Source organism: Phoenix dactylifera, chromosome 9 (genome assembly GCF_051530095.1).
Source record: "Phoenix dactylifera cultivar Ajwa chromosome 9, Ajwa_hap1_PhDact_Kaust_v1.1, whole genome shotgun sequence".
Taxonomy (NCBI): Eukaryota; Viridiplantae; Streptophyta; class Magnoliopsida; order Arecales; family Arecaceae; genus Phoenix; species Phoenix dactylifera.
Genome location: NC_143198.1, coordinates 31928050 through 31945575, shown reverse-complemented (window position 1 = coordinate 31945575; position 17526 = coordinate 31928050). Strand labels below are relative to the sequence as shown.

At 41.1% G+C, this 17526-nt stretch overlaps 1 protein-coding gene across 1 annotated transcript; it reads left to right on the top strand.

Moving 5' to 3' along the window:
- The first annotated feature begins 4858 nt into the window (after positions 1-4858).
- On the top strand, positions 4859-11574 carry LOC103719311 (IAA-amino acid hydrolase ILR1-like 1). The gene is made up of 5 exons (XM_008808503.6): positions 4859-5433; positions 6198-6323; positions 9421-9735; positions 9987-10115; positions 11015-11574. Exons 1-5 carry the CDS (start codon positions 5098-5100, stop codon positions 11420-11422), a joined length of 1314 nt encoding a protein of 437 aa, XP_008806725.2. The 5' UTR covers positions 4859-5097; the 3' UTR covers positions 11423-11574.
- The last annotated feature ends 5952 nt before the right edge of the window (positions 11575-17526 follow it).

Below are 17526 nucleotides of genomic sequence, written 5' to 3'. Positions count from 1 at the left end.
GATTTTTTGCAGGTTTGTCTCAAAGGCGACTAGATATTTCTTACCTCGGTCTCATCCGGTCTTATTCAGCTCGGGTCTTACCGATCTCAAGGTGAGCCGAGAAGCATCCTAACTTTAGTTCAGAATTTAGCGACAACAATGGTCCCGCGTAAGTGAGAAAAGCATTTTAAAAAAAATATTTTTGAAAAATCTCTAGGGCTATTTATATAGGGCGGGGGTCGGCAGTTGTGAGCAAGTGAGACGGATGCATGCATTAACTGCTGTGTAACCATCCGCGCATCACACATGTTAGCTTAACTCCCTCTAATTGTGGGTCAAGCTATAACCATTGCAGGCCTCATAGTTTTACCATATTGCAGTGGTTGGATCCGAGGCATATCAAATATCACATGCAACACACATGCAGAATAGTGAGAAAACTACAGTAAATTCGCATAACAAGGGACCACGGTTCATGTCCAAAGATGCTCGAGAGATTTGGCCTTTTCCATGGCGGTACACCTGAGATGGCCCTGCTGAAGTGACGTGCTAAGCGAATCAAATGCTTTCATCATACCGTAGTTGGACCACTTTGGCGACCCACGTGCAAAATTGAGCTTGCAAATGCATATTCGACGGCTCAGCATACGACACGTGTCCCCGCAACTTCTGCCATATATGCGAGTGGAACTTTATCAGGAATTGAACCTCCACTTTTTCGGCCTTTTAAGCGAATATGGCTCTGACGCGACTTTGAGATGCACAATTGGAGAGAGCCTTGCCCTAGTATTTCTATGCGCCCCCACCTTTGATGAATGAAATCGCTTCCCTTGGTACAAGTAGTAAAAAATTTGATTTAGTTCGGGTCGGAAACTTCTGAATTTGAACTTGATATATTTATGAAACAAGTCAAGATTTAAAATACGAACTTGCCATGTTTAATAAAGAGCTGATCTCATTGAATTACCTAATCTGTTTGATAAATAGGTTGCCTGCCTAAACTATTAACCTACATAATTTATATAATCTATTAACCTATTAATAAATATGTAATCTACTTAATTTGACCTGATTCGATTCGGATTAAACGGGTCAAGAGACTAGAGCCTAAACCTGATTCGATCACTAAAGAGTTTAAATGGATCGATCTATTTAAGATCCAAATCTATTTAGCCCAAATCTAATTTTGCTTATTATAGGTCGAATACAGATGAGGTTGGTAGATGGAATCATATTTTACTAGCTTTGGCTAGCTAGGCACTTGCTATTGGATTGGAGTCCTTCAGCACCCATTGCGGCATCTCTTTTAACTTTTAGGAGGCGGACAAAGCTTGTAGGATTTAGGCGACCTAGACGAGATAACGAAGAAGTCTTCTTCGCGCACTCAAATCAACCACTGCTGCCGCCTCGTTGTTTACCGCCATGAGAGTGGAATTCTAATAATATGAGTCCATGTGGCCCCCACTGCGCCTGAGAGGGTGCATCTTGGGGTGTTTTGCAGTGGAGTTGATGTGTTGCCGCTTGCTCTCTCCCGTGACTTCGGTTCCTTGTCCTTGTCCCCCCTCGGATCAGAGGACATATTCCCCTTCAACGGACGGCTCCGATCCGGTTCGAATCACCCGGGCGCAACTTTGGATCGTGCATCTAACGGCTGCTAGGCCTGGGTCCGGTGTTCCTATCCAGCATCGTTTTTTTTTTGTGGCAGCTATTAGATTGCGTGCACTTCACCGTTCAAATCATGTCAAGTTTGTCGCTTACATAGCTATCATTTGTGTTTGTTTTGTTTTAGTGCACTGCAACCATGTGATGATTTGGATCATTTCCTTCCGTCTAGTTGTACACATTGTTCTTTCCACTAGAAAGTCCAATAATTAGATGGGCTACCAATTATCATGTGACACCGATGTCTTGTTTTAGCCTAGCATTGTTGCTTGAATATGGGTTGATATTGGTCTCCACCCAAAGTATATTGAGGTCAGTTAGAATCGAGATACACTAAGATCATCTGGAACTGAGGTATGCTGGGTTAGGTGAAACTGAGGAGAAAGGCGGGATTGACTTGTAAAAAAGTCCATTTGTCGGAAGATTTTCGACGAGGATCCTTCGATGTTTAAGTCAGAGATTTAGAGCAAAGACGGAGAAGGGAGAGAACGAATATAGAGAAGCATAGTCTTGCTTACCTGTGGGTCCTCTTTAGGATAAGAGTAGTGTTTGTTACCTAATTTATTGGGTAGTGCCATAACCGCACGGTAACAGCTAATCGTACATTAAATGGCAACAACTATCCATGATTGACATAGCCACAAAAAAAGCTACCTAGTCTGTAACTCCATCAACCTCCCTGTAGACGTAATTGAATCGGAAGGTAATATCATCGCTTGCCATTCCCCAGATGTCCTGGAGCAGGAGATGACGACCATCAATGTCACCAGTGCACCCCTGGATCCAGCTGATCACTGTAGCCGAGTAACCTTTGAGCAAGATTGTATTGGCCAACAGCACACGCCGAGCATGACACAAACTAGCCCAAGCTACCCTCAGCACCGCCCTAGGGATCGAGCTATCAAAGATTAGGCACCCACCGACTGCCACCATTTTAGAGTTTGGGCCTTTGATCACGAAACTCGCACCACTTTTTCTGCCACTATCCAAAACACATCCATCAAAGTTGACCTTGAGAAAACTCGAGGGTGGGGGCTCCTAGGTGATATACATAGTTTGAGATGCTGCAAGAGTAGAGGTAGAGTTCCAGGTGTCCCGAGCTGTCAATGGCCTGCCCGATAAGCTTGGATGGGTGATCTTCATAGCTCGCACACGGATCCTCTCCATGACGAATCTTGGTGTAGAACTGTTCTCCCCAAATATCCAAGTATTCGTAGCCAGCCAAATATGGTAAGTAGTATAAGTTGCCCTGATAGCCACATACCGGGTTTGAGTTGTGTTGGTCCACCACCTAAGTGCATAGGTGAAGGAGCCGAATTGGCACAAGGCATCTGATTGGATATCAACAAGCATCTATATTTGCATAGCTCGATCACACTAGAACAAAACATGATCCATGGTCTCCTCTACCTCGCAACCATGGCAGTACGGCTGGATGCTCATTCTGCGCCTACTCAGGACAACCCTTGTCGGTAGCCAACCCTAAGTCATCTTCAAAAGGAATAAAAAAATCCCCGAGTGAAGACCAAACCTCTAAATCCATGCGTAGTCCTGCTTCTGACACTGCTCACTTTGAAAAATGTCATAGATGTCCCTCACTTGGGCTTTGGGGCTACAGGTCTTGTTCCAAACCCTTACATCCGAGCTAGCACACCAAAGAACCATAAGCGAATGCATTTTTTTTGCAAGGTGCTCTCAAAATCGATGGCTAATCCGGCTAGAGTCCCATCCTGTCCTGTCAGTGAGGAGGAGATTAGTAACCTGCATACCATCCACAGCCTCAATATTGACCATAGTCGGCCAAACCCTCATCGGAAAAGTAACCACACCTAAGGATCCCCCACAACATCCATGTTGTGCCGTCCAATCAACCATCTGGTATTAGCTAAAGCAGTGAAAATATGTCTGCAGATTTTCCTTCACAAGAAAAAGCATATCTCCGACTACTCTAAAATGCCTCACCTACAGTTTTCGGACCGTATCGAGCTGTCATCACCTAATTCTAAAAGCACTAGAATTCGAAGAGGTCCTCCACAACATTCATATTGTGTCCATCTCATGTCAGCCATCTATTATTAGTCAAAGCAGTAAAAACATGCCAACAAATCTCCTCTACAAGAGAGAGCATCTTCGGCTATTCTAAAATGCCCCATCTGCAGTTTTCAGATTGCCATCACTTGACTTTAAAAATAGTGAGGCTTGGGGACCAGCCTCGCGGCAAGTCAAGTGATTAGTGCTTTTCTCCCTGTAAGCATAGATTGGATGAGTCCCGTGGCATGTACAGCGGTGAGCCCAAGCTATTAATTTCAGTTGTTAGCCGAATATTTGTTTTTTCAATCGTTACCGTGCATAAAAATTACGTGATTATTATCTAAATTTCACCAAAATTTGAATTTCTCGTGAAACTTCTATTGCTCGTCCAAAAAAATATTGGTTGATCTTGAACACGTGATGTCATTGTCACGTCTTGTTGTCAAAATGGCTATAATATGCTGTCATTATCTTCTTTAGTGTGTTTTTTCTTCGGTACCGTGTTGTCCTTATCCTGTTAATGCATATTTTGCACGTGCACAATTTAGCGAATATCTATAATTTGTCAAACACCAGTTGGCTTTCGCACGAAAGCATATTAATGCCCCACCATTTAATTTGCACCAAAAAGCAAACCCACGGAACACCCAATCGGCATTTTACCCGAAAACTCATGGGCAAACATGTTCCCCGGTGGTCCGTTTCCGGTTCCAAAGTCCTTTTTGGCCAAACCATACAAGCGGGCCAGGCGACGCCTCATGGCCAAATAAAAAGGTCATGCGGCCCCAACTCGCTTACCAAAGCATCGCCGAGCCAGATTTATGGCTTCCACCACCTTGTCCTGCCGTCCCGTACCGGACTGGACACGGCTTTGGTATCTCAAGCCATGAAGCAGTATTTAGCTAATTCGTAGGAGAAAAATGCACGGAAAGCCAACCTTGGTTGCTGAAAAGTAAAAAAGTCCGAGGACAAAAAAAATAAAAATAAAGGGCTTCCAAAACCATGGCTCATGTTACGGTCAGTGCTTTAAAGTTGAAATCATTACATGCCAAAGCAAATTCGCACAGGCCCAAAGAACTGGGTCTGGAGCGTTCTCACTCCTGTTTGGCAAACGGGACTTTTTTTTTTTATGATGGTTGTTGGGCCCCACAAATTTAAGTGTAGGAAGGTAATAAATATTTGTAAAGTTCGTAGTTGCTATCCAAAACTACTCCCGTCTCTCTCCTCTATGGCCGCCGGCCTCGGAAGGACCACAGAATAAACTCCTGCTCGCACCCATTTCCAACCCCTCCTCCCTCTGCCTTCGCCTTTTTATGCACCAAAACCTCCATAAAATCCCCACTTTCTTCCATCTCCTGCTATCAATTTCTCTCCCTCTTCAGAGGGCATCGGCTCGTCGGAGAGGGCAAAGCCTTAGAGGAGAGGATGGCTTCCTCCAAATGGGTCGCGTTGGCTCACCTTGTTTCTCTACTGACTTCAGTCCTTGCTTGTTCTTCCTCTCCCGATCCCGCTGGATTCCTCCAGAGGGCAAAGGAATCGGAGTTCTTGGACTGGATGGTAGGCATCAGGAGGAGGATCCACGAGAATCCGGAGCTCGGGTATGAGGAATTCAAGACCAGCGAGCTCATCAGGAGGGAGCTCGACGCGATGGGCATCGCCTATAAGCATCCGATCGCCGTCACGGGTGTTGTGGGGTTTGTCGGCACTGGGAAGGCTCCGTTTGTTGCGTTGAGGGCCGACATGGATGCGCTTGCGATGCAGGTTATGCCCTTTTAAGCTTTAAAGATTGTATTTTTGATGGGATTTTGGCATGGGATTTTGGCATGCGGCAAGGAATTCGTTGGGTGTGGGGTGGAATTTCTGCAGGAAAAAGTTTGTTTAAGTGAGGGATTTTCGAATTTAGGATGTTTTACCAACAGACGATGACACAGAGGAAGGGGAAAAAAGACACAGAGAGAATAAAAAACAATACTTTCCTCCTCCTCTTTGGATTCTGCAACATCGTGGCCTCTGATAAAAACGGTGATTTTGAGCTTTGAATATTTAACCTTTGATGGATGTTGAAGTCTATTGGATCGAGTCTAGATTTTGTTATCTTACATTCCCCGCCCGCCCGCCCCTCCCCCCCGCCCTCTCCCTCTTTTCCGGAACTGGAACATCGCCTTTGTGATTTACTATTGAAAGAGAAAAATAGACAAATCTGATAGAGGGAAAAGCCAAAAAAAGAAAACTTTTTTCGATGTAAAGAACCGGAATCTGGGCACCTTAAATAAGACAGAAGGTCTGATTTGCTCTTTGGATTGGAAACCATACGTCATGTTTTGATTTTTTTGTTGCCACATTGCTATTATTATATTTGCCAAGTTTTACTAGGCACCTTCTGTTCCTTAATTTTTCCCTCTACACCGCGACAACTTATCTTTCAGTTTATTTCTGCTTGAAATTTATTAAATCACGCATTCTTTTTATAAGTTTCAATTATTGGCAATGCTTGTGCTGATTCCAACTCTGTTGGCAATGAACAGGAGAACGTGGAGTGGGAGCACAAAAGTAAAGTCTCTGGCAAAATGCATGCGTGTGGCCATGATGCCCATGTCGCGATGCTGCTAGGTGCTGCTAAGATCCTCCAAGAGCATCGTGATGAGTTGCAGGTTTGACATTCATCATTTCTTTTCTGATCTTCTGAAATATTGTGATCGTATCATTTTAGCATTGATGTCCTCTTCCATATATAAAGTTTAGATTGATCTAAGTGTAAGGCGAACTAATGGTCTATTGTGTTTAAATTAATGCCAGGTTTGCCGTGTTTTAATGGTATGACCTGCCCACTTGCATGGGTATCGATGATTTATGGACAAAATCCTCTTGCATCTAGCATTGAGGTTGCTCAATTTTGAGATAAGAATAAATCTATAACTCCCCCTGATTGATCCATTTATTCACAAAGAAGTCTGTCACCTATATATGTTATAAAAAGGCATGTACCGACTTTAAAAAAATTGCGACTTTTAAGTGAAGTCTGCAAATCGCTTGCCGACTTTACTTAAAAAACGCAAAATTTTTTAAGGTCGCGGCCTGACTCTGTTTCAAACGAAACAGGGTAGCGGTTTGAAATAGAGTTCGGCTGCGACCTCCCTTCCCATGGCTAAGGCCAGCCTCCGCCAACCTCCATCAGCCTCCAACAGCCTCCGCCGGCACTCCGCCGGCATCTGCTATCCTCCTCCAGCCCTTCCTCCTCCGCTTGCTCTCTCTTTCTTTTTTCCTCTCTTCCGTGGTCCCTCTCTCGACACAGGCCCGGCACGGCCTGTACCAAGTCGTCCCGCTAAAGAACTGGTATTGGTTCCTCCGACCTTGCGCTAGGCTTTTTAGATAATATACGACTTTGCAAGACCAAAGGGCATATCATAATTCTACATTTCACTCCACTTAGGGCCTGTTTTTGGTCCCTCTGGATTTGGTGGAATGGGCCGGGGAGAGAGTGTGACGTGGGAGGGAGGGAGCGGGAAAGGGAGAGGTCATGGGTTCATGAGGTCCAATCATTGCAGGATTAAAGACCAACAAGACTCTCTCTCCCGGCCCTGCACTCTCTTCCCGGTCGATCCCGTCAGATCTGGCAGGAACTTCCCAAACATACCCTTATTTGATTAAGCAACTCATTAGATCTGATCCTCAAGTCCTGTGCCCTTTCTTGTAAGGGTAGATAATTTTGATTATTGACATTTGCACCCTAGAAGGCTAACATCAGGTACGCTTGACAGCTTGGGGTCTTTGGTTGTAACTAAGGTAAGCTTGTTTTATGCCCACTTTACCTAGTAAAGTACTAAATACATTATCTTAGAAGGAGTATTGACATTATTTGTAAGAGGGTGGACACAATGCTAAAAAGTAGTAATAACCTCAGGCTTAGTCCTTTGTTGGAGCTTTTTCAATTCTACGATGAACTTTTGAACAACTCCATCTTGATGAGAAAAGGCTAGGTTTTGGGGTGGTTGTATTAATTTGTTGAGATCAATTTTTTGAAATGTGAGTTTTTAGGATTTCCATGACAAAATATATTGTTACTGAATTGTATCATTTGGAAGTTAGATTTCAGACGATTGTTGCTAGAAAATAAGATAGCCCTTATCACTAGTCAATCAGCATTATGAAAGAAGTGTTGTATAAAAATTAATTTGTTAAGTTCCTACTCATATGTTGATTTTTCACAATCTTCCCCTAGTACATATGCTGTAAAAGGATTTCACAGACCAATTGATCTATGCGGTGAATTCACCCTAACTCATGAACAGCTACAATTTAGCTTTATAATGGATAATCCATGGTTAAGGTCTGAATATTTCTGATAGGGCTCGTAAAAGATATATCTGTGGGTTTAAGGATTTGGTGAAGTGGCTGCATTTGAAATCAGCAGGATCATTTGCGATCTAAGCAAGATTTCCTTCGTACGAGAATCCACAGTTTTTGGTTCTCTCTCTCTCTCTCACTATGTGTGCATGTGCGTGCACACGCTACATTTGTTTCCTTTTACAAGTTTTAACTGCAAAACTATTGAAAATGCACCTCTTTGTTGTTCACTATGGAGGCAATTGCTGTGCTCTGTACACTGGACATAAAGTGTTCTGTGATATGAGTGGCACATATTATCAGAAAAAGAACAGATCCCTCACAATCAATCTCTGAAGTCTATAACTAGTATCAAGATCACTCTGTTACGATGAACGGAAAGGATAAGTGCTGGAGTGATAGCAGTAATTCAGTAGAATTTATGGAAGTAAGGAAAAACAACTCTTGCATCAAATAATTACTACATTACCTTAGTCTTTTTTTATCCCTTTGTGTGTTGTTTGGGCATGTGCTCGTCATGCACTATGTCTTAAACTGCTAACTTTTTTTTTTACCTTACAAAGGCAGGTCCGCACAATTTGCATTGAATTAAAGATGCATGTAAATGAACAACCATGTTAAAATATATTTAGCTATATTTTTGTGTAGTTTTGTAAAATCCATAGTCTAAATCAGCTTTTTTTTTCCTTAATTTAAAAAAGGTGTTTGCTTGGTCAGTGTTAGGGACGCAGTCTTTGTAAGACTAGCTACTTCATGTTGTTAGGACAGATGTTTAGACTAACTAAATACATCTGTTAAGTGCATGTTGCTCCTTTCTCTGAGGAAAGCTGCATTAATGAGTGTCTTTTTCTGTGAATCCTTTTCTTGTTCCTTCTAATCTCCTATATTTATCTGCTTCTGCAGTTACCTGAGATTCTTTTCTTCATATGATGTTGCCATCATCTTTTGATCTTTGTGGATCACCCTACTTTATGAGTCCTTCACATTGCTGGTGAATCATCAGTCTTTTTCTGTCTTTAGAATGGTTTTGCATAGATAAAAAATTCCTTTATGTTGTGCAATCCAGGAATATGTGATCCTTGATTTGGCAAAGTATCTTCCAATTATCTTTTCCTCATGAAAATTCATCTTCATTATTGGGGCTTCTTGATGTCTGTGTTAATTGGGCCCCTTTACTTTCTGTTGAGATGAAGCTGCTGCAGTTATTTTGCAATACTGTTTTAATTTTTTATTGTTTGTCTATTGTGCTTATGCCACAAAATTAGTCTTTTCAGGTTATAGAGTGACTGTATGATCGAGAATCCATTTTCTCCTTCAATTGAGAGTAAAAAAAAAATGTTCTGTGTGGGGAAATACCGCACATTCATACTATAAACTGCTCATGATAGTTGTTATTTGCAATAGGGAACGGTTGTCCTCCTTTTCCAGCCAGCTGAGGAAGGAGGTGGTGGGGCTCAAAAAATTATAGAAGCTGGAGCTGTGGAGAATGTTGATGCTATTTTTGGGTTTCATGTAGCATCTGATTTACCTGTTGGTGTAGTGGCATCCAGGCCTGGGCCAATTATGGCAGGGAGTGGGTTCTTTGAGGCTGTAATTAGTGGAAAGGGAGGTCATGCTGCCATTCCTCAGCACACGATAGATCCAATTTTGGCTGCATCGAATGTGATAGTAAGCTTGCAGCATCTTGTTTCACGGGAAGCTGATCCCTTGGATTCACAGGTATCCAATTTATATACTTTTGACTTCTTGCTTGAAAATCCTTCAGAAGCGCATCTATTTGTTGGGAGCTTCCTCGTTGTTTTGTATTTTCTCATTTAATTGAAATTAGCGTGCCTATTTCATTCCCAGGAGCAATCTTTTACATCTCAGTTTGCATGATCATCTTGAGTTAAAAGTTCCTTACATTACTGTTCCTCTGATTCTTCTGACAACTGTGCAAGCATTGGTTTCATGTAAACTTTTCATTACAGGTACTAACAGTGGCAAAATTTCAAGGAGGTGGCGCGTTTAATGTCATTCCAGATTCTGTTACAATTGGGGGAACTTTCCGTGCCTTTTCAAAAGAAAGCTTTTCTCAACTGAAGCAACGAATTGAGGAGGTATGAGATCCTAGGAACTTCTTCCAAGGATAACTCTGGAAAGATCATAGTTTAGACCAAGCCTTTATTGGTAGATGTTGGAGTCGATTTTGCCTCATATCCATAAACATCATAATCATGTGGCTGAAGGAGCATTACCCATTTGGCCAACTAAAGCTAAGCTACTAAAGTGTTTTAGAGAACCCTGACCATTGATAGGTCAGGTCCAGTTGGGATCTCAATAAGCTGCACTTAATCTTTCTAATAAACAAATTAGACCATAACCATAACTTTGCCAAATCGTGCATCAGCTGTTTTAATGATGGGAGGTTATATCAAGAATCCAAACTGCCTGTTCCGACTTCTGATTTTCCTGTTTTCCTATATAACCTGAATATTGCAGAACATGCGCTTAAACCATTCTGACCAGATGCAAGGTAAAATTGTATCTGCTTCTCATCTAATAAAATGTTTAGGAGGTTCTAAATATTTTGTTTACGAACCCTACCACCGAGTCATAACTGGTTCAGGAGAGGCAGGTAAACCGGAAAACCTCTTATCACATATACTGGGCATTGTTCATCAGATAACTTTTTTCATTTGGTAAACCCGGATCTTTATTATATTGTCCTTGAATAAAGACAGCCATGAGAATCAGCATGTAAAATATTATCCGTGGGTTACTTATTGCTGCTGTGGGAGCAGAATCTTTAATACTACAGTTCCAATGGCTGAACTTAGAGCTCATCACATAACTTTAATGAACCCCTACGAGCTACCTGTAATCTAGCCTCACCCACTTGCAATGCATGGGGTGTACCAAGGAGAGTTTGAAATGGAATAAATGCATCTCCATGTCTTTACCTTTTATGGCACAGACGTTTTCCCAAATCTGATGCTTTTGGTTTTGGTCACAATAGGTAATTGTTGCACAAGCGTCTGTACAGAGGTGCAGTGCTACTGTGGACTTTCTTATCAAAGAACGTCCCTTCTTCCCTGTGACGGTTAACAGCAATGATCTTCATGAACACTTCCAGAAGGTTGCGGAGGAAATGCTTGGGTCCAGCAATGTCAGAGATAGGCAGCCGGTGATGGGAGCTGAGGACTTTGCGTTTTTTACTGAAGTCATCCCCATGGCATACTACTACTTTGTAGGGATGATGAATGCTTCACATGGACCACTACATCCTGCACACTCTCCATACTTTACAGTCAATGAGGAGGCACTTCCATATGGTGCAGCCCTTCATGCATCTCTTGCCGTATGGTACCTTTTTGAAAATCATGCCCCTTCTCCTTCGAAGGCCGATTCCCATGATGAACTCTAGACATTCTTTTTCCATTCCTGGTGTCTTAAGTTGCAGATGAATTGGATGGTTTTGTGCAGGTGGATTGTGTTAGTTTAACACCATGAGCACTTTATAACTGTATATTGGGATGATGTCGGGATTTATAACAGGCTGTGATTTGTCTTGCTCAACTGCTGCTGAATTTTCCATTATTTTATGTGTAGTTTATCTTAAATTCATGTTAGACGTAAACAACTTCATCTTAAAGCTGGATTTCCATCTCTTAGGAGGAATGCTGTTGTAGCTTCTACTTGGTTTGGAAATATGACTGTTTAATCAATTACCCATCAGGTGAAACTGGATAGCCTGCTGCTGTTTTCTTGGATTCAATTTGGAAGGAAGTTGTGAGAGTAGTTAGAAACGTAGTTGAAAACGGAGGCGCTGGCCATTCATAGACTATTTCAACAAGGCTACGAGTTCTGGCATACTTGACTTTGTAAAGCTTTAAGGTCATTCTGCTCATCTGCTGTGCTGCACTTGATACCAGGTATCAACCGATGTCTTGCCTTACGCCCAGATCTTGGCTTAAAGATGGTCGCTGGCCATGAACTCATATGGAAAAGCCATAGCCGCAGGGCAGAGCTCTTGTTTCTATGGGACAAGATGGCTTCCCTTGAGGCTAGCAGTCCAGTTAAATGGTAACAAGAGCATCTTAATTCTTTGCTTGTGCGTGGAGTGTACATTAGTAGCTTGAGCCCCTACCTTTGCGATATTTTCTACATGCCCACTGCATGATTATTGATATTTCTCAAACAGTAAGATGAGCAAAGGATGGCGTTATTTCCATCCAAAATCCTAGCAGTCCATTGGGCGAGGCGACCATAGATGCCAGTGTGTGTGGGATCCTACAGTAGCAATTCCATGAATTTTGCAGACAACTGAGCTGTGATTTTGCAGACAGTGGAAATTCCATGAATCTCTATAAGGTTGTTTACGGGTAACCTGATTTTTATGATTTTTGTGACTAAGAATCTCTGGTTGCTAAGCAGAAGGGCATTGCTGCTAGGGCAAGATCAATTTGGGGCTGCGCTGTCAGATTGGTTGTCATGCAAATCCTAGCAACAGGCCATCAAGTCCTGAGCTACCTTTTTGACTTATATAGATAGATTTTAGCACACAACTATTTTATTCCTATTTCTATTAGCCATTTTACAGCTTCTTTTTCATAACAAGACTTTGTTAAGCTATTCATGACTTCTATATGGATCATGTTTCTATTTCTCATGAGTTGAATATATTCCATATGGATCATGACTTCACTTTTTGTTAGATAAATTATATTATTTTTGACCGTTTTTGAAAGAAATTTGAGGTTTTATTTTTAAAAATATATATTTTATCTAAAAGAAGGTACAAGTGAAATAAGGTGAAGCTGGGCGGGGTGGCGGAAACTCGCCGCTGCGACGGTTATAATACCGCTATTTGAAAAACCGATCTTTTTTGTACCAAAAAAACAGCTTTCCAATTCGCCTCCGAATTCGATAGATAGACCTCTGGTCTTGTCGGCTGATGGTCTATTTTTCCGGCAGGCAGTATGAAAGCCAGGAGTCGGCAATCGGACAGCAAAGCTAAGGGAGGGGAACAATGAGGTCGAATAAGTGATGATCTTTGGTCGTGTCTACAAAAGCCATTCAATTGTCAGGATCGGAGAGGGCCGACACAAAATCTCTAAAAGACTCGCCATTCAATTGTCAAAGCCAGGGAGACTTCCAAAGCATTAATATGCCTCCCTTGATTAAAGGAGGTCATGGATGCTAACTATAATGAGATTCTTTATGTTTTTTAACTGATATAGTTAGAGATCAGGTGTTTGTGATATGATGTGCATGGTATAGAGGTTCCAACAAAATTGAATTTGTGCTAAGGCAGAGCAAGAATTTTGATTGTCCATTCTTTAGGACTTAATAATTACTAAAATTGGAAAACCTGCAGCTTTGAAACTTGGAGACAGAGTCTGTTTTTTTTATCTTGGATTATTTTCCAGATTAGCCCCCTAAGATCTTTTGATTATTAATTCCTGAATTTTTTATAATCCCCAAAATTAACCGGATGACTCATTCCCAGCCTGTTCCTTTTTTTTTTGTTATACACCGGCTGCTCACACTAATCTCGCATGAGCACAACCTCACACTAATCTCGCATGAGCACAACCCAACCAACAGTGGAGTAACAGGTACATGCCAAGTCCAGAAGATTTTCGGTCTGTTCATGGGTGGTACCGAAACTCGGTGGAAGGTTGTTCTTGAAGCAATGTTCTTAATCATAGGCATGTTCCAACTAACCCCTGCTGCAATTCATGCAACGAAATGGTAGAAAGGGTGCAACATGTTCTCCTACTTCATTGCAATGCAGCACAAGCGATTTCTCTCAAAGCTGAGGGATTTGAGATGATGCCAGCAAATCTGCAACAACTACTTGATGGTCAAGCAGTGGAGTTAGGAGGCCTAACCAAAACCAAGGAATTACCTTCATCTCCTTCATTGGTCATTCTAGAAACCAGAGACTATTTGAGGGTAACGTTATTTCATCAAGGCAAGTTATCCAAGAAGCTGAATTCTGGACCTCAGAGATCACAGCGACATCAGACCTAACTCAACAACCTTGGCAAACCTGGGGAGACGAACCACCATGAGCAGTTTTCTTGGTCTCCCCAGAGAATAAATGTGTATATGTATATGTATGTATGTTTATGTATATTATAATAACATATATACATGTACATGTATATGTATGTATATGAATATTCTTTCTCACCCATGAAATGTGGCAACCATCCAGAATCTTCCATCTTCAACCACTAGCAGACCCCGGTCCACACGGTCCACGTGAACCATGCCTACCGCACTACGGAAACTATCAACAATTAACAATTTAACTACGAAATTGCCACCGAGCGTCGCAGCCTCGATATCGTCCGTCTGATCACCATCTGACGGCACCTGTTACTTGGATCTCTCAGGCCGACAGGTAAGTACCAAGTACCAACCATCGGATAAAAAACGCATATGATATTTCGATATGCTCCCTTGGGGAATCAAATGAAATTTTTCTCGCAGTGACATCAAAAGAAAATCCCGGAATCCATAAAAAAAGTCGTACAAAGAGAAGTATAAAACTAGCAGAACAGATCAAACCAAGAGTAATATATCTGTATATAAAAAGTCTCATACAGATCAGATCTATAGATCAAACCATCAAACCGAAACACCCTAACACCAGTCGAGTTCCAGCATCCATAGAGGCGCCGGAGATGCCGTCAATAGAGATAAGATCCAAAACAATGCTATAACAAAGAATCTACTAACAAACGCATGTCCAGAGAGTATGTAGGTACGCCTAGAAACGCATCAGACGCCGTCGGATCCGGAACCGGAAGGACGAGACCTGATAACGGAGCCGTCGGAGCGTTCAATGGCGCAGGGACCCGATCAGGAGCGCCACGGACGAGGAAAGAAGGGCGGCGGCGAGGGGGGTGGAGAGGGCCCCAGCGCCGGAGGTGGGACTCGGGGCGGGGGCCTCCGCCGCGGCAGCTCCGCCGGCGAGGGCGATCACGACGAGGACCGCCGCGAAGAGGAGGGAGAGGACCTTGGAATAGAGAGCTGCCATTCTCTGTCTTCTAGGGCTTCGGATCGCCGGAGCGGAAGGGGGAGATGAGGGTTAGGATTCTGAGGGAAGAGTAAGAGGGAGGTTTGAGAGGCTTTAAAGACGGGGACTGGGAATATAAGAATTCCGGGCAGGGGTTTAGTTGGACGGGCAGCGCTGCCCGAAACCGTCGGCCTGGCAATTCCTTATATGTGACAGCTGGGTCACGTGGGTCCCGCGCAACTCTAAATGTTTTATTGAAAGATCCTTCCATAATGGGGGTCCGCGTGCCATCAAAAACCCACCGGATGAACGGCTAAGATCTGGTGCCATTGGAAAAGCGAAGATATCTTGGTTTAAAATCATCTATGGAAGATTTGGATTTAATTCAGCGTAGATTGAGAAGAAGTTTATTTGATAGGCATTATGACAAATAGCGGACGTCCAAGGTATCAGCACTTTCGTCAAAATTGCGTCATAAATTTTGAAATATATATGAGTAGGGGCTGAAAATAAATTAAAACGGATTAAATATTAATATATCCATATCTAAATTTATTTATTTTTGATAAATATAAATATTTATTTAGACATTGGATAGATACTAAAATTAGTATTTATAATATTCGAACCTAATACTTTGATTGTCCTGTATGAATACAAATCAGATATTAATTATATCTATTTTTTTCTCTCTAAGTAAGATATAAGTCGAATATAAATTATATTTTGAATGAAATTTAATAATAAAAATTAATATAAATATCATAAAAAATGGTAGCGGAATCGCTATGTAAATCAGTATCATATGCAATAAATAGAAAACTAGATCGAAGCATAAGGAATAGATATTTAACCTGGACTTTACTCATTAGTTTGACTAAATTTATATCAAAATATTAAAACATTAAAATTATTTCAAAACATAGCATAAAAATATTAATAGTTTTCTATGCTAAATATTATCATTGGTCTTTAATGGCAGCATAAAGAAAAAAATCATGAATTATGCATTTTTAAAAAACTTATAAAAATTATCATTTACGAATTTTGAAATATATAGAAGTCATCGGTATTTTAAATATTTTAAATAATTAAAATTTGAAAATATCATAATGAATAAAAAGAAGTAGACTAATAGATTATTGTTTGAAAGAATTAATTGTTAAAATATAAAATATCAGAATATACATTAAATCATGCTACTTAATAATGTGAATAAATTTTAGATAAGAATAGTAAAGTATTATTATACTATAGACTAAGTTTTTTCTTTGTTGTTGCGGAGTACCTAACCAAATAAATCCAACTAAAAAAAGTATAAATAGCTAGTCGATACACTTTAAATTGATGTTTGCGTGTTAGGCTGCATGAAATTGTTTTTTGAATGCAAGCTTCATTGCACTCATTATATCTAACTGAAAAGAATACATTCTTTTAATATATGCTTTTTATTATGCTTTGCTTATGTGGATAACATGATAAATGATCTCATTAATGGTCTTCACTCCTTGCATACAAAACATTAATTGCCAAGGAAATCTTCAATTGCAAGTTCATTTATTTTATTCTGTCATTTGAAATGAAAATACTTTTTTTTTAAAAAAAAGAAAAAGAAATACATGGCTAAGACATATCCTATATGGTTTCCTCTTTCTCATACAAATTTCTAACTAAGGCATAAAAATCGGAAAGAGGGCGCCTCTTTCAAATATAACTCCACTTCTCTGCTTCTTGCTTTTGTGGTGTGGACAATACTAAATGGGACCATCTTGTCTTGCAATAGTATGAGAGTTAAAAAGATTAAATCTTTCCGTCCTCCAATAACATGCTATCTTTAATTTCTGCGAGAGCCAGAAAGTTTCAACCTCGCATGAAATCCGGCAGGAAAGGAAAAATGGAGCAGTGGGCTAAGAAATCGATTCCAAAGCACTCACCAAATAGAACCATTTGATTTCAAATAAAGAAGGCTAGGGAGCAAAAGGGCCACACACCACATGGTTTCCACTCACTCTCTCTCACACAGAGACTCACAAATGGAAAAGCTAATCTCTTGGTGTTGATGACATCCCTCTGGTTGTCACTTTTGTCCTTCAATTAGTGTGCCTTTATTTTTCAAGTCTCCATGTGTCGCCAGTCCTGTCTGAAATGCAGTAAAGTAACAAAACATTAGGTAGGCGTGTACTCGTGTGATGAGGGTGGTGGGAACTCACTTGGCAGTTCTCATTCGTCGTTTGTCGATGCATTGACGGGGGAGGGTGATTGAGGAAGCCTACGATTTGAATTGGAATACAGTAGAGAGGTCACTTCATATAATCATATTAGTATTACTTTATGGCGCCTAGCTGCTTATTATACAAACTACGTAAGTAGGTCGAATAGTAAAGTGGAAAGCATGCCTTTGCTGTATAACGAAGACACCAAGACCTAATTTTTCTTCGGCAACAGACTAGGTATTAGCGGTTTTCATCCTATCCAACCCCATACAAGATCTTGTTGCT